Source organism: Ursus americanus, chromosome 12, assembly GCF_024610735.1.
Source record: "Ursus americanus isolate L20-20 chromosome 12, mUrsAme1.1.p, whole genome shotgun sequence".
NCBI classification, from domain to species: domain Eukaryota; kingdom Metazoa; phylum Chordata; class Mammalia; order Carnivora; family Ursidae; genus Ursus; species Ursus americanus.
Genome location: NC_142138.1, coordinates 64,568,463 through 64,591,162, shown reverse-complemented (window position 1 = coordinate 64,591,162; position 22,700 = coordinate 64,568,463). Strand labels below are relative to the sequence as shown.

Sequence of the window (22,700 nt, the reverse complement as noted above, 5' to 3'; positions counted from 1 at the left end):
TGATACTGAACTGAGGAGAGAACTGAAGGCCCAAATTAACCAAAGGGAAGAAGAAATGAAGGAACAGATTTTAGAGTTACTAAGAAGGTAAAAACAGGGGCTCCCGGGTGGCTCAGTCGTTAAGAGTCTGCCTTCGGCTCAGGCCGTGATCCCGGAGTCCTGGGATCGAGCCCCACATCAGGCTCTTCCATTAGGAGCCTGCTTCTTCCTCTCCCACTCCCCCTGCCTGTGTTCCCTCTCTCTCTCGCTGGCTGTCTCTCTGTCAAATAAATAAATAAAATCTTAAAAAAAAAAAAAAAAAAAAAAAAAAGAAGAAGGTAAAAACAATACGACAGGAGTCAGGCCAGACTGTCAAGTTTCTGGCACAGGCCAGACTATGTAAAGTATGGATGAAATAAGGAATCACAATGAGGAATAAATCTTAAAGAAGAGATAATAAGCTCAATTTTGTACCTACTGAGTTTAAGATACCTACAAATAACCAGGAAACCAATCTCTTATACCTGGTGGGGGAGGGCATATCAGTTTAAATCCCAAGCAAAATCAGTAATGAAATACTGATGATTTACATCAGGGGTGGGGGTGGAGGGGTAATTTTTTCTGTAAAGGGCCAGATAATATACAGCCTTTATTACATGCTCCTCTGTTTTGTTGTTGATGACGATTGTTTAAGCCCTTCAAAATGTAAAAAAACATTTTTAACTGGTAGGCCATATAAACGCAGGTCAGTGGCTAGCCTAGTTTGCCAGTTGCTGATTCATATTTCACAGATATATAGGGCACAGTTCATCCTGCAAAAAGAGATGAGGTCTGTGAGGCAAAAATGGAAAGGAAAAAAAGAATTCCTAAGAATATGAACATTTAAGAAGCTAGGAGAAGAGGGGCGCCTGGGTAGCGCAGTCGTTAGGCGTCTGCCTTTGGCTCAGGGCGTGATCCCGGCGTTCCGGGATCGAGTCCCACATCGGGCTCCTCCGCTGGGAGCCTGCTTCTTCCTCTCCCACTCCCCCTGCTTGTGTTCCCTCTCTCGCTGGCTGTCTATCTCTGTCAAATAAATTAATAAAAAATCTTTAAAAAAAAAAAAAAGAAGCTAGGAGAAGAAGAATATGAAACAAATTCCCATCCCTTTAAAGTGGACTGGCCTTATACTTGCTTTGTCTAACTGAATGTGGTAAAAAGTAACATCGTGCCAGTTTCAAGTCTAACCCTCAAGAGGCCTCATGTGCTCCACTTCTTTTTATGGGACCTTGTTACTGCCATGGAAATAAGCACGGTATATAGCCTGATAAATGGTGAGAGACCACAGGGAGTAGGGCTGAATCTCCCCGAGTGGGGCCGTGCTAGATTAGCCAGCCTCCAGACAACCTGCCAGCTCACTGAGACACACTGAGTAAGTCCACACAAGACCAGCAGAACATCTCAGCCAACCTGTAAATTTTTAAAAAATAATACATTCTTTCCAGTCACTAAATTTTAGAGTGGTTTGTTATACAGAAGTAGCTAATACACTGTCGTTTTTGGACTAGTCTATAGGACAGCTGCTAGGCCACATAAAAAATTGCTTTTAGTCGAGTGGCAGAAAGCAGAGTCCAGAATGCAATGCATTAAAAGAAGTGAACAGAGGCAAACAAGAAAAACCAACAAATATAAACATTTCTTCAAAACGCTTTATCATGATAGGAAGAAGAAAGGTGGAGTGTCTGCTAGAAGGGGCTATGGCAATGAAGAAGAGTAGAGGAAACAGAGGGAAGGGGTCACTAGCAATGAGAAAGGTACCAGGAGGTTTAACACATGGTATAATCACAATGGGAATACCAAAAAAGAGTTCAGAAGTTGAAAGAGGATAGAATACAGAATACAGGTCAAAGGAAAAATACTGGCCAGGATCTTCTAAGACTGGAAAAACAGAGATAAAGCCCAGTGACTAAGTAAATGAGCTTATAGGTAAAGAGATCTTCTGTACAAAGATCTTTACTTTCACTTTGACTTAGGAAGCAAGGTCGTCTAGGTAGAAGTGAGGTAAAGGGGTATGGTGACCAACTTTTTAAAAACTACCGAAGAGAATGTATTCTGTGAATAATTTTTAAAAACTAGAAGCATAGAATGGGACATACAAGGAGAAATAGTGAACAAAGAAATTAATACTTTGAACCACAAGTTTATGATGAGGTTAGGCAACGGAGCAATAAAAGTATGCTAGAGTTCTCATCTGGTTCAGAGGGAAGAGCTCCAGGAATGATTAATTCTAAATGTCAGTAGAAAAATATAAATAATCAGAGCGTAAGTTAAAATTCAAGAGCAATATCTAGGAAAGATGAAAATGTATATATTAATTTTGAAACCAGTAAAGACAAAGAAAATGAAACAAAACACATAAGGCAGCATGGGGAAGGATATTTTAAGAATGCATAATAAACACACACACACAAAAATAAGATAAAAGAAACTGACTTAGAAAAAGACTTGTGTTTTGGACCAGGATGAAGCAACAGTTTACCCTGTAACCTAGAACAGCCAAAAAACACTGAACAATATACATGAAATGATGGTTTTCCTGACACTGAGCATCAGGCAATAAAGGACAGTGATCTGTAAGATACAGAAAATAAACAAGGTGAGTCCTATGACTGCCCCCAGATTACTGCTTCAAGAAAGTTTCCAGGCAGAAGCACAGGGAGGAGAAAATAAGGCACAGTCCAGAAAGTCCAAGGCAGCTAGGGTTCACAGACAGGGTAACCAGAGAAAAGAGACCTGCACAGAAAGAGAAACTAGATATATGCAAAGGGTTCCCCTGAGTATACAATAGAGTACTGAGCAGCACACACATGTGAGGAAACTACCTGAGACTGGGAAAAGAACTACATGAAAGGACGGGAGGGGACACTGCCTGGGGCTCACAAAGACCCTACTGGTAATAATGCCTCTTCCCATGAGCCAGACGAGAAAAATTCATACTTCATGGGCAATTAGAGTACAGTATGCAGGACATAATTAGCCCCAGACTGAGCAATGTACCAGATGTCCCTAACAAATCATAAAATCAAGACAGGAAAAGGTCTAAGAATTTCCAAGTAACTTAACTGTATCCCAGAAAAAAAACTCAAGACGACTTCTAGGAAAAGAAAAATATCCGGCACTCAAACAAGATAAAACTGACAATTGTCTGACATCTAATCCAAGATTACCAGGCATGCAGAGAGGCAGGAAAGAAACCACTCAAAATGAGGAAAATAAAGAACCAGTTCAAAATGACCCAGAATTGACACAAATGGTAGAATGACCAGAGAAGAATATTCCACGTTACTATAACTGTGTTACCTATGTGCAAGTAGGTAAGCAGAGACAAGGAAGAGATGAAAAGATCCAAACTGAACTTCCGAAGATGAAAACTACTGTGTTAGAGACAAGCAAATACAGTGGAAGGGATTAACAGCAGATCAGACAATACATAAGAAAAGGTCAGTAAACCTGAAGGCACTGCACCAGAAATTATTCAAGATGAAACACAAAGGGGAAAAAGAAAAACAGAAAGATAGAAAAAAAGTATCTATGAACTAAGTGGCCTAATACATGGATATAGTTGAAATCTCTGAAGAAGAGGTATGACCGAAAAATTATTTGAAGAGATAAGGGCTAAAAAATTTCCAAATTTGATAATAACTATAAACCCACATGAAAATGAAAACACACCATGGCAGAATTTGTGGGATGCCACTGAAGCAGTACTAAAGGGGAAATTAACAACATGAAAGGTTTCATATCAATGACTTCAGCTTCCACCTTAGAAGTCAGAAAAAGAAAGGCAAATTAAACACAAAGTAAAAGAAAGCAAATAATAAACATTAGGGCAAAAATCAATGAAGCAGAATCTACAGATATTAAAAAGGATAATAAGGGAATATTATGAACAACTTTATGCCAATAAATTAAAAAAACTAGATGAAATGGACAAATTCTCTGGAAGACAGAAATTACCAAACCTTCTATCTGTCAAATAAATTGAAATTATACTTAAAAACCTTCCAATAAAAATGCTGTAATCCAAAAAAAAAAAAACCAAAAACAAAAAAACAAACCAAAAACCTTCCCAAAAGAAAACTATGGGCCCAGATGGTTATGTTGGCAAATTCTATCAAACATTTAAGGAAGAAACAATATCAATTTTGCGCAAACTTTTGAGGAGGAGGGAATACTTCACAACCCATTCTTAGGCCAGCATCGTAATAATACCAAAACCAGACAAAGACAAAAAAGAGCTACAAAGCAGTATTTCTCATTTAACAAATCAATTACAAGGAAATAATGAAAGGCTAATACACATCATGAGTAAGTATGATTTATTCTAGAAATGCAGAGCGGGTTTAACATTTAAAATCAACCAATGTAATTCACTATATTCAATAAACCAAAAAAGAAAATAGATGCACACACAAAAAATTTGACATCCGTTCCTGATAAAAACTCTCAGCAAACCAGGAAAAATACACAAAGCGCATCTACAAGAAAACCTACAGCTAGCAGCATACTTAGTAAAAGACTAAATACTTTTTCCCTAAGATAAGAAACAAGACAAGGCTGTTCACCTTCATACTTTTTTTTCAACACTGCACCATAGGCTCTATAGCAAGTCCGATGAGACCAAAAAAGAAATGAATTAAACTCAAATAAGTGGCATTCATACTAGAAATAAAGAAGTAAGCTATGTTTACTTAGATATAACATGACTGTCTATGAAGAAAATTCGATGGAATCTACAAAAAAAAAAAAAGCTACCAAAGCTAAAAAGAGAAGTTAGCAGGTTGCAGATACAAGCTTAATATACTAAATCTATTTTATTTCTATATATTAGCAACAAAATATAAAAAACTGAAATTTAAAATGTCATTTTTAACAGCATCAACAATATGAAATATCTACAGATAAATCTGGTGAAACATGTGTAAGACCTGTACACAGTGAGGTACAAAATATTTTTGAGAGAAATTAAAAGAATACCTAAATAAATGTAGACATACATATAATTTGTTCATGGACTGGAAGATATCAACTGTCAAAGAGTGTTAAGATGTCAAATTCCCCCAAATCATCTATGGACTTCTCAATCAAAATACCAGCAGGCTTTTCTATAGAAAACTACCAGTGATTCTAAAATTAATATGGAAATGCAAAGGACCTAGATAACCAAGACAGTTCAAAGAAAAAATCTAGCGGACTAACACTACTTGATTTCAGGCTATAATAACTAAAACAGCATGATATTGGCATAATAATAGATAAGTAGATCAACAGAACAGAATAGAAACCATAAACTTATATCTATATGTACAACTGATTTCTGACAAAGGTGCAAAGACAATGTAGTGGAGAAAAGACAATCTTTTCAACAAAAGGGAGCCAGAATAATTAGATACCCAGGAAGGGAAGGAGGAAGGGAGGGAAGGAAGGAAGAAAGGAGGGAGGGTGGGAGGAATGAACTGTGATACCTATATAAAAATCAACTCAAGGCAGATCACAGACCTAAATATAGAACCTAAATCTCTAAAACTTTTAGAAGAAAACATAGGAGGAAATCTTTGTGATCCTGGGTTAGGCAAAGCTTTCTTAGATATGATATATTCTTTTATGTAAAGAACAGACTGATAAAATGGACTTCAACTTCAGAGTTGGAATCCTTTGCTGTTTAATTTAACATTGCTAAGAGAATGAAAAGACAAGTCAAAGACTGGGAGAAAACATCCAATTTGAAAATGGGCACCTGGGGAGCGGTCTGATCAGACAATTCACCGAGAAGATAAATGGATGGGAGTGGCACATGAAAAGACATACAACATCATTGGTCATTTTGGAAGTGACAATTAAAGCTACCAAGAATTACCACTACACACCTAAAATGAAAAGACTGACCATATCAGCTAAAATGAAAAACTAAATGATGGGGCGCCTGGGTGGCTCAGTCGTTAAGCGTCTGCCTTCGGCTCAGGGCGTGATCCCGGCGTTCTGGGATCGAGCCCCACATCAGGCTCCTCCGCTGGGAGCCTGCTTCTTCCTCTCCCAATCCCCCTGACTGTGTTCCCTCTCTCGCTGGCTGTCTCTCTCTCTGTCGAATAAATAAAACCTTTAATAAAAAAAAAAAAAAAGCTAAATGAAAAGACTGACCATATCAAGTGCTGGTGCATATATGGAGGAACACTGCTGATGGGAATGTAAAATGGTATATCCACTACAGAAAAGAGATCGGCAGTCTTTTTTAAAAAGAATACACATCTACTATATGATATATACGCACTCAAGAAAAGTGAGAACATATGTCAACATGAAGGCTTGTCGGTCATTGTTCACAGCACTTTATTTGTAACAATCCCAAAGTGGGAATAATCCAAATGACCATCAACCGGTGAGTGGATAAACAAACTGTGATGCTCCACAAGGCAGCATGCTCCTCAGAACTACTGATATACACGATACGGGCAAATCTCAAAATAATTATGCTCCGCGAAAGAAGCTAGACAAAAATAAAGAATGCATATAAAGGATTCCATTTATAAAAGTTCTAGAAAATGCAAATGTATCTATGATGTAAGAAAGCAGATCAGCAGTTGCTTGAGGAAGAAGTGAGAAGGGGAATGAAAGAAGAATCATAAAAGGGGATGAGGAAACCTTTTAGAGGTGATAGATAGGATCATTATTTTGATGATTCCCTAGGCCTATATTTATTTAAAAACTTACCAAAATGTACACTCTAAACATGTACTATTTATTCTATGTCAATTATACCTTAATAAAGCTATTTTAAAAAAGCAAGTAAACAAAACAAAAAGGATACCTGAAATTAGTCCAACAAATTTAACTCACTTTTTAAAATACTGAGTCACACTGGGATTTAAAAAAATTTTTTTAAATCTCTATAAATAATCCATAAACACTTTTTACTAAAGATATACCTAAACTAAAATTGCTCAGGAAATTGAAAATAAGGAAATGGTCAAAAGTGAGTTGGGGATGGACAGGAGGCTTATAAAGACGACTTGGGGAGAGTAAGGAACAGAAGTAAACTGATCGAAGTTAAAGAATTGTCAGAGGTACTGACGATCCAGTTGGAATTGGAAATTATATATTTATAGTGACTTCAGCCTGTACTACTGATGATTTTCATCAGCAATGCTCAGCTGAGTATATGAATGGGAAAGGTAGATGGCTGGGTTGATACAGTTTTGGGATTTGTAGGACAGATAAAAGAGAAGGTACTCAAGTATTTCCATATTGGTTTGAATCCTATGCAGTCTAGGCTGGATAGGAAAAGAAGCAACAGGCAATTCTCCTGTCCAAATATTCAGGATTCTTGTTCCATTGTTTTGTTGCACCCAACCAGTAAAAACATTAGCCCAAATGTCAGTCTGCTCTACTATTACCCTCAAACTCCCAGTTTTCCCCAAGAATGAGAACCTCAACATTGCTTGTCAACTTTAGTATGACTTTTTGATTACCGCTCTTTCCCATTCCTTAAAGCAGGTATTTGAAATCTCTTCTTCAAAAGTCTTCTACTGCTCTACCTTCTTCCTACTCTCAGCACACCATCATGCCACCTAATTCACAGAAAAGAACACAAACCATTGACGGGGGAGAGAGGGAACCCCAAAAATCTATCAACTTTCTGCACCCCCATCTATCAAGTTATCTGTTCCTTTTCCTTGTTAAAGAGGAAGAAATATTACTTCTCTACATACTCTATCTTGCTCTGGACCCTAACCACTTCTGCTTCCTTCTCAGAAATCCTCCCCATCTTGGCTAGTTTTAATCTTCAATTTCTACCCTTAGCATTTAAATATTTATTAACATCTTAAAATAATCAAGTGATCTTTCTTGACAATACTATATTCCTTAAGTTTGATACCTATCAAGTGTTTACTGAAGTAAGTGAAGAAAGATATCACAGATGACATCTCGATTTCTGGCTGGGCAAATGGGGGAACAATGGCTCTCCTCATTGAAACTAGTAATACTGGAGGAGAAACGGTTTAAAGAATGAGTCTGAACTGGGGACATGTCAATTTGGAGGTGCTAGATGGATATCTAAACGGATATGACAAACAGGCAATCAGACATGTGGAAATCCAGAGATTGGGAGTATACACTTGTGAATTACCAACATATGAAATGGATTTGAGCCATGCGAGTTTGCATAGAGTGATTAAAGAATACAAATGGTACTTTTGGAGCATGTCACTTCTAGAAGAAAGAGTCATTAAAATAACATGTGACATTTTCTATTTTGCACTGGCCCCGTACATATTTCTGGGTATAATACAGATCTATAGAAAGGGATTAAGAAATAAGCAGGAAAGAAAACAAGATAGCAAAGACATAACAGAATTAAAGGAGGTGAAATAACAGGGTAAATAGCAGGGAAAGGCAAAAGTCTTTGTCCCCATGGTTTAGGGGAAATGTTGTTTAGGTCTGTGAATTATTGCCAGGGTTTACAGATTTCATTGTAAGTTACCTGAGTACTAGGACAATAAGTTCTCTTTCCAGCTCTTCTATACTGTTGCTCTAGTAGAAGATTATATGCTTAATAAATGAATAAGCAGCAGAGGCCTGAGATCCATGGTAACTATGGAATTTATCACCCAGTAGTCTGACTTTCTTACTGAAACCACTGAATCATGCCTGCCCCAGTGTCAAATCTGATGAACCATGTCACCCCAAGGTCCTTTGGAGACGCAGAAAATGATAACACATTATAAAGCACTACTAAACAGCAATGATTCATATGATCTGTCTCAGCATGTTATGAAGTTAATGGCAAGTTTCTAACAGAAGCTATTTCTTGAGGCATTCTTATAGGAAATTCTAGAAGCTAGTATTTGTATGTCATGGTTTATGAAACATTTTCAAACACAGTACCTCATAAATATGACCTACATGACCATCCTATTAAATAAGTCCATTAGAACACATGAAGAAACAAAAGCATGGAGAAGTTAAATAACTCGTCTACATTATTATGTTAAATTATTAAGCAGGAAAGCCAGGGTTAGTCTTTCTAACTCCAAATATTATACCCGTCCTTGTTTTTTCTATAATTTTTTAATTTAGTGGTATAAAACATAATGAATCAGTGATGACCAATTTCCTATATTTTCTTCACTTTAGTCATTAAATAGCATAGGCTAAGCACTGTGCTTAGAAAACTAGTGAAAAAACAAAGGAAAAAAAGGGAGAAAATATTAATAATATGCCTTTAAATCTAGGTTCTTTACTATATTCTTTTATATCTGTTGCCAAGTACTTTTCCTGAAGGTAATTACCAGTAATTATTCTCTTGTGATTGCTATGTGCATGTCACAGACATTATCATTACTCTAATTACAATACAGTTAGCCAAAGCTGGATTGTTAAATTTCAGCTCAATTCACTGTTTGTTTTGCAGACTATTTATAGATATGACAGATGTATAGCGCTCAAAGATAATAATGGATCTGATATACTTTTCAGAAGCTGATATAAAATATACAAAAACATTAAAAAGAACAAATTGCACAATTTAGTCAAGACTACAGCTGCTAAAAGGATATCAGGATAGCTTCCCTAGGATTTTAAAGCCCCTTGCCAAGATAACCAGTGACTAGCTCTTTCTGTAACATTCTCAAAATTAACAACTGCTAAGAGTGAATATATTCTGAAAAAGTAATTTAAATTCATTGTGAGAAGAAAAACAAGGAAGAAGGAATTATTTTATTGCAATATTTTAATTGCGCTGAAATATATGTAACATGAAAGCTGCCACTTTAGTCATTTTTTCAATGTACCATTCAGTGGCATTAATTACATTCACAATGTTGTACAACTATCACTATTTCCAAAACTTCTGACCATCCCAAATAGAAACTCTGTACCTATGGAGTAATAACTCTCCATTCCCCTTTCACCTAAGTCTCAACCTCTGATTCACTATCTGTATGAATTTGACTACTTTAGATTTGGTAAAGTGGAATCATACAGTATTTGTCCTTTTTGTGACTGGCTTTTCTCATGTATCAGGATGGTTTCAGGGTTCATCTGTGTTGCAGCATGGGTCAGAAACCTCACTCCTCTCACAGCTAAATAATACTCTATCTAAATAATATTCTATCATATGGATAGACCACATTTTGTTCGTCTATTCATCTGTCAGACACTTTAGTTATTTCTACCTTTTGGCTACTGTGAATAATGTTGTGGGAACATTAGCATACAAGTATCTACTTGAGTCCCTGTTTTCCAATCTTTGGGGTATGTACTCAGGAGTTAAACTGCTGGACTGTACGGAATTCTACATTTAACTTTTTGAGGAACTACCAAATTGTTTTTCACAGTGGCTGCACCATTTTACATTCCCAACAGCAATGTACAATGGTTTCAGTTTCTGCATATCTGTGCTAACACATATTTTCTGTCTTTTGATTATAGCCGTCCTAGTAGGTGTGAAGAGGAATCTCACGGGGCTTTTGACTTGCATTTCCCTAGTGACTAATGATGATGAGCATCTTTTTCACATGTTTAATTTTCCATTTGCGTATCTTCTTTGGAGAAATGTCCATTCAAGTTCTTTGCCCATTTTTTAACCATCTTTTTGTTGTTGAGTTATAGAAGTTCTTCATATATTCTAGATATTAAACCTTTATCAGACATGTGATCTGAAAATATTTTCTCTCATTCTGTGGGTTGTCTCCCCATCATGATAGTTCTTTGACACACAAGTTTTTAATTTTAATAAAATCCAATTTATCTATTTTTTCTTTTGTTGCCTCTGCTTCTGAAGAAACCATTGCCAAATCCAAGGTCATGAAGATCTGTCCCTGTTTTCTCCTAAGAGTTTTATAATTTTCGTTCTTAAATTTAGAGTGCTTGATGCATTTTGAGCTAAGTTTTATATATGATATAAGGTAAGGGCCCAATTTCATTCTTTTCCATGTAACTATCCAGTTTTCATTATACTGTTTATTTAATGAGAAGTTTTATTTTTAATAATTAAGATACTGTCAATGCTCTACTGTTCATCATTTCAAAGGCTAGCAATTCTCAAACAGTGAGAATTCAGTATTCTAAGATTTTGATGTGGAAGATGACATTCTCTTTTTATTTAAAAATATTTGTGCAGAGTGAAGGAAAGCACCAACAGAATGAAAAGGCAACCTATGAATGGGAGAAAATATTTGCAAGTGATATATTTGATGAGAGGCTGATATCCAAAACACATGAAAGAACTGATACAACTCAGTAACAAAACAAACAAACAAACAAACAAACAAATAACACAATTAAAAAATACACAGAGGACCCGAGTAGACATTTTTCCAGAGAAGATATAAAGATGGCCAACAGGCACATGAAAAGATGCTCAATATCACTAATCAGCAAGGAAATGCAAATGAAAGCCATAATGAGATACCATCTCACACCTGTCAGAATGGCTATTCTCAAAAAGACAAGAAATAACAAGTGTTGGCAAGGATGTGGAGAAAACAGCCGTTGTGCATTGTTGGTGGGACTGTAAATTGGTGCAACACTATAGAAGAGAGTATGGAGATTTCTCAAAAAATTAAAAATAGAACCACCATATGATCCAGCAATCCCTCTTCTGGGTATTTATCCAAAGGAAAAAAAAATACTAATTCAAAAAGATGTATGTACCCTGTGTTCACTGTAGCATTATTTACAATCACCGAGATATAGAAGCAACCTAAGTGTCTACTGACAGATGAATAAAGAAGATGTGGTGCATGCATACACACACACACACACAACGGACTATTACTCGGCCATAAAAAAAGAATAAAATTTTGCCATTTGTGACAATATAAATGGACCCAGAGGGTATTATGCTAAGTGAAATAAGTCAAACAGAGAAAGACAAATACTGCATAATTTCACTCATACGTGGAATCTAAAAATCAAAACAAACAAAACAAAAAGTGACTCATAGATACAGAGAACAAACTAGTGGTTGCCAGAAGGGAGGGAGTTGGGTGAATGGGAGAAATAGGTGAAGGGGATTAAGAGGTACAAACAGCCAGTTATACAATAAACAAGTCATGGGGATATGATGCACAGCGTGGGGAATACAGTCAATAATATTGTAATAACTTTGTATAGTGACAGATGGTAACTAGACCTATCAAGGTGATCATTTTGTAATGTATAAAAATAGAGAATCACTATGTTGTATATCTGAAACTAACATAACATTGTATGTCAATTACAAATCAATTTAAAAAAAGGAATAATAGTGAAAAAAAAAAAAAACCCAGTAGAAACAACCCAGTCATCAACTGATAAACGGATAAACAACAGTGGTAGATCCACAAAATGGAATATTATTCAGGCATTAAAAAAATCCAAATATTGATACATGCTATAATATGGAAGAATCTTTAAAACATTTTGCTAAATGAAAGAAGCCAATCACAAAAGACCACGTAATATGTGATTATACAAAAAGTTCAGAACAGGCAAATTTATTGAGACATTTCTTCCCCTGTTAGAATATTCCCAAATCTTAATGGTTGTTTAAGGCTGCAAGGAGTGGGAGAACTGGCAAATAGGTACGTGATAGCTAAATGGCACAGGATTTCTTTGGGCGGGTTAATGAAAATCTTCTAAAATTGATGTTGGTGATGGTTACAAAACACTGTGGATACTAAAAACCATTGAATTGTATACTTTGGGTGAATTACATGATATATGGGTTATATCTCAATAAAACTGCTTTAAAAATGTTTTTAATCTTACTCCAAAAGTGATAGATGTTCATTATGTCAAATTTAGATTAATAAAGAAAAACAAAAAGAAGAAAATAAAAACAAACATTAAGGAAAAAACACAAATAACATATATTTATCTATGTCAAGTATTCTGTAACATAATTTTTAATGGCTGCATAGTATATTACATCTGAAGGTACTATAATTTATTTAACCAAATCTCTTTCACAGGATGTTTAAAACTGCAGTAGGCACTAGGTACAAGTTATTAATTAAAAGTAAATAAAATTTAACATGCAGTTCTACAACCACACCAACAACATTTCCAATGCTCAACACCATACATGGTTAGTGACGCTTGTACAGACGGCACATATATAGAACATTTTCCTCATCACAGAAAATTCTACTAGACAAGACTGCTTTAGAATGTTTCCATATTCCTATTTTATCAAAGGCACAGTAAAATAAACTTTATATATATATATATATATGTGTATATATATATATATATAGCTGTGCAAATTTCTTTGGAATAAATACCTAGAAATGAGTCACAGGTTCAAATGGCATACAAATTTTCATACTTTTTGAAGCTCCGGGTACAGGGATGTGTCCATTCCCTTATTAATTTAATAGATAAAGAATAGTGTCTTCTGTTTAAAAGTTGCATCAAGAATCATTATGTTGTATACCTGAAACGAACACAAGTGACAGCTGACCCTTGAACAACATGGGTTTGAACTGCATGGTCCACTTACATGCAGATTTTTTCAACGAGGTATAATATTGTACATTTATTTTCTATTCCTTACGATTTTCTTAATATATTCTCTAGCTATTTTTTTTTGTATAAGAATATAACACAAAATATGTGTTAATCAATTGTTTATGTTTTTCAGTAAGGCTTTCAGTCAACAGCAGGCTCTTAGTAGTTAAGTTTTTGGGTGGGGAGTCAAAAGTTACACGGGGATTTTCTACTATGCGGGAGGTCACTGCCCCTAACCCCCACGTTGTCCAAAAGTCAACTGTATTATATTGTTGTATTGTATGTCAACTACACTTCAATAAAATAAATCAAATAAAAGCTGCATTGATTTGATTAGGGTGGTGGTGAAGTGGGACAAGAGAGGCACAAAGGTCTCTGGTGATCAGTCTATGGAGATGCTACAAATAGGATACCAAAGCTGGTAGTGTTTGCAAATTCTACTACAGTAGCACCGCACCAGTGTGTACAGAAGGAGGGTGGTATCACATTACACTGTCTGCATGTACTAGTCATCTGTAGTAACACCACTTTTAGGGTTAAAAATGAACATCTGCTTATTTCCATTTGTGTTCTGTTTTTTTTTCATGAACCAACTTTTCTCAGTGTATTTTTTTACTGAGATGATCATCTTTTTTCTTACGATCTTATAAGAGTTCTTGATAGAGAGAGGATATGAAAGCTCTGTTTTCCAGATACATTCAAATGTATTTCCTTAGCTAGTTATTTGCCTTTGTTATAAAATGTAAGAGATTAATGTTTATATGTAGTAAACACTGATAATCTTTTTCTTTACAGAGAAGGCTTTCCTGATTATAAAAAAAACCCACTTTTTAGTATTTTCATATTGTTATTTTTTACAGTTAAATTTAAGTTTTACCTTACAGACTACATACCAGCATATGACATAAAGAAAGATTGAACATAATTTTTTCCTGTTAGAATATTCCCAAATCTTAATAAAACTCTAGGGGGTGAAGTGTACAATAAAATTCACCCAAATTATGAAGCAGACATCCAAACCAGCCATCCTCATCTAGAATAAGAAAGTATATTTTTATATTTTAGAAATGTTGCCCCTGGGCTTCCGTTTTTTCCAAAAAGTATCATTTTCACTCAGTCTAGTATGCCCTTGTATTTTCCTCAAAATAAAGAGAAAAATAAGCTACATGTAAAGAATTTCAAAAAAGTACATAAGAGGAACCAAAGATTGAGATCTATTTCCAGAGTCATGAAAGACACAACTGTATTGACCAACCTGCTTCTCTTTCACAAAATAAAGGACAATTTCCTTGAGAGGAGCCCCCTAAATTCCATGACAAATGTTTTCCTACTCTTGGTAGCAAACACCAGCATAATTTCTGACAGATTAAGTGATTGTTATTTTCACCTCTTTTTTACTATTTCATTATGATTTTATTAGTCTCAAAAATAACCCAAACATGTTATACTAGGGGCAAAGTTACACCTTCTAGTATTTCTACCAGTTCTCCTATCTTTTAAGAGAGAATACCACTCATAAACCCATATTTTATTTCAATTCTTTATGTTCCATATTTCCAAATATTTATTATTATTTTTTAAAAATCTATTCCTTCAAAGATCAATTCTAAAGCTCTAATAAGAAGATCACCCTCTCCCCAAACAAAATACTTTCTCCTCACTGAGGAAGTCACTTCTGCCAGTCTCACATCACAACTGGTACATGCCTCTACTGTATCATTTATCATATCTTATTTCAACTATATTTAAGGGTGTCTGCTTACCCTACTAGCATGGGAGCTCCCTGAAATCCGACCAAGTTCTATGTGGTCTTTCCCCATCTCCAGTTTCATCCAAGAACTTAGCACAGAGCCTGATAAATAAAAGACCCTGATATCTTCTGTTAAAATGACTGGACAAAGCTTTCACAAGAGCAACTGCCCTCCCTTCTAATCATTTAAGATACTCATTTGTTCTTCATATTCCTTTAACAAATACCTATCCCAAGCAATGCTCTTATTTACATGAAGATATGGCTTATAAATAGAGGCAACCCTTTGCAAAGACCGCACTATATTTTAACAAGTACTTGTAAACACATGAAGTAAAATACTGCTTGTGACACAGATTATTCGTGTTTGCATTCACAAGTAGAAAAACTGAAGCTACAGAAAGACGAGAAATTTGTCAAAGGTAACAGCACTAGCAGATCACAGAGTTTGACACTGAGGGAGTCTAACCCTACATGTAGTATACTTTTCACCACATCAAGCAAGTGTTCAGACGAACCTTTCAACATAGCATCAGCTGTACTAGAAATACTTACACTGACCCCAGCGACCTGTTCTTGGGTTCAAATAATTTGGATAAAGACCATTTGGACGATCCATCTTCTGAAGCAGTTTCCTAATGTGCATTACCTTAACACAAATAAAGAATGCAATTAATAAAATCAATGTCATCAAGGCTTTATACTAATCTAGGCTTTGTGGGTCTTCCTTACTCAGAAACTACACCATCACCCCTGCCTTTTTCTGTATATGTGGTGGTCAGGACAGGCTTTTACTTTATAATTGATTCATTATTTTTACAAGATGATATACGATCATTAAAGATTAACCAACAATTAAAAACATGAAGAAAAGAGCACAGAGAAAAAACAATTTAAATGCCAACATTTTACTATCCAGAAATAGCCCTCAGAAACATCAGTGATAAACATCATTTCAGACATATTCACCATGCACATATCTAAATATAAGCACAGAAATAATTTCATAGAAATGGAAACATAAAAACATTTATAATAAATTTGAATTTAATAGACGAAAAAGTAAACTAAATTGCTGAACTCTAAATATTGATTCCACAATAGATTTCCCTAAATTCCTAAAATTCCAAAAATTCTGATCCCTAAAAGATCTCCCTAACGCTAAGAAAGAAAAAAATCATAAAATGTACTAAAAAGCTGGAAACTTTTCTAAGGACTTTATCTGCATTAACCCATAGATTGGATGGGTTTTGTCAAAACCCAAAAAAGGCACAAATGTATTCTATTCCTGGTACTCTTATTTGAGAATGTTCTCTTTACATCTGAAGGATAACTGCTTGGTGTATGTGACTTGGGGAAACATCAACTTCACTATTTCTGGCCTTGAGCACAGAATGCACCCTTTGACGACAAGGTTCCAGTCACCTTTCCTTTGGCTGGACTTTGGCATCAGGCGGTTTTAGGAATGGAGTCACAGATGCTGTGTTCCCTCTGTTCTTTCAAGGCTGAGACCAGCTCTACGTACAACAATCTCAATCTGAATAATTCCGTGAATTAGTCAGTTTGAAATGATGCTGTTAAAAAAAATGAAAAATTGCACTTTTGTCTTCTAAAAACTATGCACACATTGAATCCTCTCTGCCTCTTCCACATCTGTCATTTCCTCTCAGAATCTTTTTATCCATCTCTTTTCTAATGTCTATACCTTTACTAGCTTGTCTCAATTTTGTCTTCTAAGTCCATCACTATATTTTCAACACTTCCTTTGTATTGCTTCCAATTTGGCCTTCATTTTTGGTGATAACTTTTTCTTGTAATTTGTTACTGACAGCACATCTTATTGTCTCTGAGCACCTGTATTTCTGTTGATACACTTGATTTACAAAGAGAAGGGCTCCACCATCTTCCCTCTCATGGTGATGTTTGGTCAGGATTTAACTGCTATTTTCTGGGAGGTATTTTTTGGTCATCACTTATATATCATGTTCCTTCCTCCCCCCCCCCCCAGTAATATCTTTGTATAAATTGTATGCTTGTTCTTTTTTGATGAATTACTCACTACTATTTTCCCTGAACCAGCTATTCACACAGAGTTTTGACATAAAAGGCCACGGAGAGTCTAGATGCCTTTGCTTCTCCCCAGATAACTGACACCAGCCATGGAGCACTGTTCATAAAAGAAAATCTGTCAATCATTCTCTTCCCTCACCAAAATTTCCTCATAATTCTGTTATTCCAGCTTCTCGACATACCATGTTTAGTGGGGTCCAAAGAAGCACCCACCACCAGCCCATGAGCCTGTTCTCAATGTTGCTCAGGAGGACTCTGGTTTCGTACCTCAAGACATACCACTGATTTTGGAGAACTGTACTCTACTGCCTTTTTATTTTTGAAATCTACAGCCAAAAATATCCTCTCTTAATTCCCAAACCTCTCTGCTCTTGATGGCTTATGCCAACCTTTCTTGCTATTTTGTGATGTAATATATCAAGTATCTCTTAATTCTGTTAAAAATGGAGTTTACAGTTCTGTTTCTCCTTCCTGTCACTTTTAGGGGATTCCTATGTGTTAGATCCTCCACTTCAGAAATACTGTGCTAGATGATCTTCATTGCACAAATTCAGCACCTTTTTAAACTCTTTATGCTTCTTCTTCGTTTCCACTATGATTGTCTCTTGCTTTTATTCCATGTCAGTAAATTGGTTTTCAATTATGTACAGTTTTGCTGTTTTCATTTATGTATTCATTACAGAAATATAATGTTTAAGGTCTCAATGTTCAGTTACACAATCTTTTTGTTTCATTTTATGATTTGTTTTGAGTTCTAATTTTACTGAGTGCAATTGCTATTATCGTATAAATTACTCACAGTGACTCTATAAAATTTGAAACGGGGTTCTTTGTCAGTCTTTTACATGCTATTTATCACCATGCTTTTGTTACCACCATGTTGCAGTGCATTGTTTGTGTACTTGCCATGCTTTCCCTTTTCATCTTGCTCACAATGAATGGGGATGGTTCTGTCCTGGACTTTGATTTGATATGGCACAGCTGAGCTGTCCCTGAATTCCTTTCTACTGTGCATCTGGGGAGGGGGGTTATTTCTCCCCACTGGATGCAATTTGAGATCTGGAGTACTAGTGTTCAAGAAGGATAGAGGTGAGAACCCCCCCTTAAGCTGTGGACAGTTGTATTACTTAACACCCCCGGCACTGGTCTCCTCTGTGAGATTAATGGAAGTACCAGGAATTTGTTGACTTGCTTTCTTTGCCCAGTGAGGATTCAGGACAAGCTGAGAAACAGACTTAAGTACCTTACCAGAAATTTCTTACTTTTTTTTTTGGCTGTCACACGCTAGTGACAGGAGACTACAGCCTTTCCTCCTTTCATTGCTGTTCATGAATTTTTGCTGGTCTTTATTTACTATTTTTGTTGTTATTATTCATCACATCAGAAAAGGAAAAATTCTGTGGTCTGGCTCACTGCTGTCTTTACCTGAAAATTCTTCTCAATTGATGAAATAGTTCATACACAGAAAGGACTATATAGAGATTCCACTCACATCCCAATCTAAGAAATACAACACTATAAACACCTTTGCTGCTCTGCTTATGCATTCACACATCACTGTCTTTGTCCTGGCTGTATTCACAGGCCTGAATTTTATGTGCAACATTGTCTTTACTGAAATCATGTCTGAATCCCTAAACAAAGTATATTATTCAGTTCTGCTTGTGTTGAATGTTTTTTTTAAAGTTGTATCATATTCTTTTTTAAGGAAGGAGAGAGAGAGAGGTGTTGGGGGGAGGGCCAGAGAGAAAGGGAGAGAGAATCTCAAGCAGGCTCCTGTGTCCAGTGCAGAGCCCAACTCGGGGCTCAATCTCATAACCCTGAGATCATGACCTGAGCTGAAATCAAGAATCAGATGCTCAGCTGACTGAGCCACCCAGGCACCCACTATCATATTATTTTAACTGATAAATGTAACTGTAATTCCTTTATATTTTACTGCTGCATTGAATTTTATTATATAAAATGCTAATACAATGCTTCTATGTACATGATGTAAATGCACATATCAGAGTGGAACTGCTGGGCCACAGGGCATATGTATTTTAAACTTTACTACATTTGTCTTTTAATATAAGCCTTTAGGGGCACCTGGGTGGCTCAGTCGTTAAGCGTCTGCCTTCGGCTCAGGGCATGATCCCGGCGTTCTGGGATCAAGCCCCACAACAGGCTTCTCTGCTGGGAGCCTGCTTCTTCCTCTCCCACTCCCCGTGCCTGTGTTCCCTCTCTCGCTGGCTGTCTCTCTGTCAAATAAATAAATAAATAAAATCTTTAAAAAATATATAAGCCTTTAATGCTCCTAGAATTGTTATAATCTACCATGCTACCCTTATCATAATGTTTCCACATATACACAGATCTATTTAAGGAATGCTTATTCTGTTCATCAGTCTATTTGTCTTATGCACCAATACTTCATTGTGAGTGTCGAAAACTGGGCAATACAAACCCACTCCACATGTTTTTCTTCAGGAGTGCCTTGCATTTTTCTCTTCTATATAAATTCTACAAGGGTCTTATCGAGTTTCATTTTTGTAAAAGAAGCCATTGGAGTTTTGACTGGCATTGAGTTGATGTTACAGATCTATCTGGAGAAGACTAAAATTTTTATGATATTCTTTAGCTCTAACATAACATACCTCTCTGCTTATTTAGGTCCTCTTCAGTGTCATTTAATTGTTTTGAACTTCATTTATGTTTTGTTAGGTTTATTTGCAGGAAACTTAAACTCTTGTTCCTACCACACATGTTTTTGGAAAGTGATAATCTCTTGCTGGTTGTAGCTGGTGCAGAGAAATGCTGTTGATGTTTCATATCTATACTGATCTTTTATTCAAAACTATACATGCTCTTATTTTTAATAATTTAAATACAGATTATCTTAATATTTTTGGTAAATAATCATGTAATCTATACATAATTACTCTTTTCTTTCTTCCTTTTCAATCCAATTCTTTTTTTAACTTTTTGTTCATTTTGCTTTTCTTGTCTTACCAGGATGGATAGGAACACTGCAACACAGTGCTGAATAGAATGGAATTTTTGAAAACCTACTAGTGGTTACAACTTCTCAAATAACAGCAAATATTTTAAATAGAAAGGACATTTCTTTAGATAATTTGAAAAGAAAAAAAAAAAAAAAGGCCAGAGTCCTGATAAATACATTTCTAGAAAGGTGAATATTTTCCAAGCATGAATCAAGTCTTTTGGTAAATCTTAAAGAACCCTTTTATAATAATCAAAGAAAAGAAGGCAAGAAAACTCACCTTTTTGTAGTAAACTGGGTCCCCTGTCAAGTAGCTGAGGTGGACAAACTCCATATGCAGTGTACCAAATTCAGCAAGAATGCTGCTACCTGCAGATGCCCAGCCCCAGTTTCGCCCTACTCCACTGAATGAAAACAAAGGTAAAAGGAGACAGAATTGGAAAAAGACCAAAACATTTTTTTAACGAATACTTAAACTTTCATTCTCTGAGAAATTATGGTATGTAACACAACAGCTTATTTATATCTAACAGTTTATTATTAAAAATTTTTCTGAATATGTAATGTTTTAAAAATCAAAGCAATATAGAAAAGTATACAGTAAATATATTTCACCCCAGAAATCTCATCTCTCTTCACCCCATCAGGCCCCACAGATAATCACTTTCGTTAGTTTCTTATGTATGACTACAAAAATTTTATGCACATATAAGCGATCCAAATATATATTATTTTCTTCCTTTATTAAACAAAATATAGCAAAGTACACATACAGCTCGTTATCTTGCCTTTTAACTCTCTTAAGATGCACTACAGTGGACTTTCCATATCCGTTCATAAACAATTTTCTTTTTTTACAGCTGCACAGAATTCCATGATATTAATGATTTTCAATTGGAATGCCTCACCCTGGAGGCATATGAAAATGTGTGTGGGAGAGCATTCCGAGTTGTATCAAACCTTGAAGGTGCAATTAGCATTTATTGTGTTAGGGCCAAAGATGTAACATGTTCAATAATGGTCAGTACAGTGTCATACAATAAAGAACTGTCCTGCCCTACATGCTGATAGGACCTGTGTAAAAAATTAAGTAAATGAACCAACATAATTCATCAATTCTCTGCCGGTGGTCCTTTAGCATTTTTCTATTATTTTGCTATTAATAACAACTTTCACAGTGAATAATCTTACGTACATTTCTTTTGTGTAGATCTATCTCTACGGTATCCTCCTGCCTTTTTTCAACCTGCCTCATAATTAACCGGAAGCTAGACTATATAAATGAAAGTAGCATAGACCCTTTGAGCATTACATTCTTGCTAAAGGTCAAGTTTCTTCTGAAACACAAGCTGAGGACAGGCAGACTACTCAGGTTTCTAAGGGTAGTCTGTTTTTTTGGGGGGTTTTTTGTTTGTTTGTTTTTGCTAAGGGTAGTCTATTTCCATTCTACTGCTACTTCTAGGAAGTGCCCTCTGGGATCTCAGCTGGAAGCTTGAGGTGTTACCAAGGGCCCTTCACCTTGGCAGCCTTAAACACTAACTTCTGCCTCTCCAGTACCATGTAGCTACTAAATTTTTTTCTTTGCCCTTGAGCCTCCATCTGCTGTTTTCTGCTGGGTTTCCTTGACTCTTGCCCCATGAAATTGTAGAATCAGTCAACAACCTCAGAGAAATCGGTACATAAATTATTGGGCTTTTCCTCTGCAATTTCCTCCTGTCTTGAGATTCTTTTCCCTCGCGCCTCAACCACCCTGGCAACTCTAAGACCTGACCATAGTCTCCTCTGACCCAAATGATCACCACTTCAGGCTTGGCTTTTATGTACCTGCACCATGATTTAGAACATGCCCTCAGGGAAAAGGCCAATGTTTATATGGAGATGACTTTCTCCTAGGAAGCCCTACCTGAGTTATTTGCTCTCCAAGGCCATCAAATCATTTTGTCTAGCTTTTATGATTGTTTTGGTGGGAGGATTGGTCTGATATAAGGTATTCCATGGTTGGAACTGGAAGTCTAGATTAATTTTTCAAGTAGCATTGTTCACAGGTTATTCCCACAAGAACTCTAAACCATTCTCCAGGGTCTTTTCTACTTTTAGGAGGAAGTAAAAATAAAAGTCTTTCTCTTATTTTATATCCACTCGTATACTGCCAATTCAATATGTCATTATTGCTTATCTGTCTTGAGAAAACATTAAAATAGATATTAAGACATTACTACCTTGATTAAAGTTCTTTAATTGTTTCGTGCTATTTTTATATTGTCTTTGAAAATATGATAGGCAGGCAAACACCACGAACAGATTCTCTTGTAGCCAGAAGTGAGAATCAAGGATGAAATATGGATACAGTTTCCAAATATTAAGAGCTTACATTGCTCTGGGAGATAC

The 22,700-nt window shown here is 35.9% G+C and overlaps 1 protein-coding gene across 3 annotated transcripts in view; it reads right to left on the bottom strand.

Annotated features, from left to right (window-relative positions):
* MAN1A2 (mannosidase alpha class 1A member 2) overlaps positions 1-22,700 on the bottom strand; it is a 187,814-nt gene that overhangs the window by 53,237 nt on the left and 111,877 nt on the right. For all 3 annotated transcript variants that reach the window (XM_045801407.2, XM_045801408.2, XM_087866198.1), the window contains exons 7-8: positions 20,593-20,716; positions 15,812-15,905 (exon numbers count right to left, since the gene is read on the bottom strand). In XM_045801407.2, the coding sequence (XP_045657363.1) occupies positions 15,812-15,905; positions 20,593-20,716 (218 nt within the window). The remainder of the gene's footprint in view (positions 1-15,811; positions 15,906-20,592; positions 20,717-22,700) is intronic.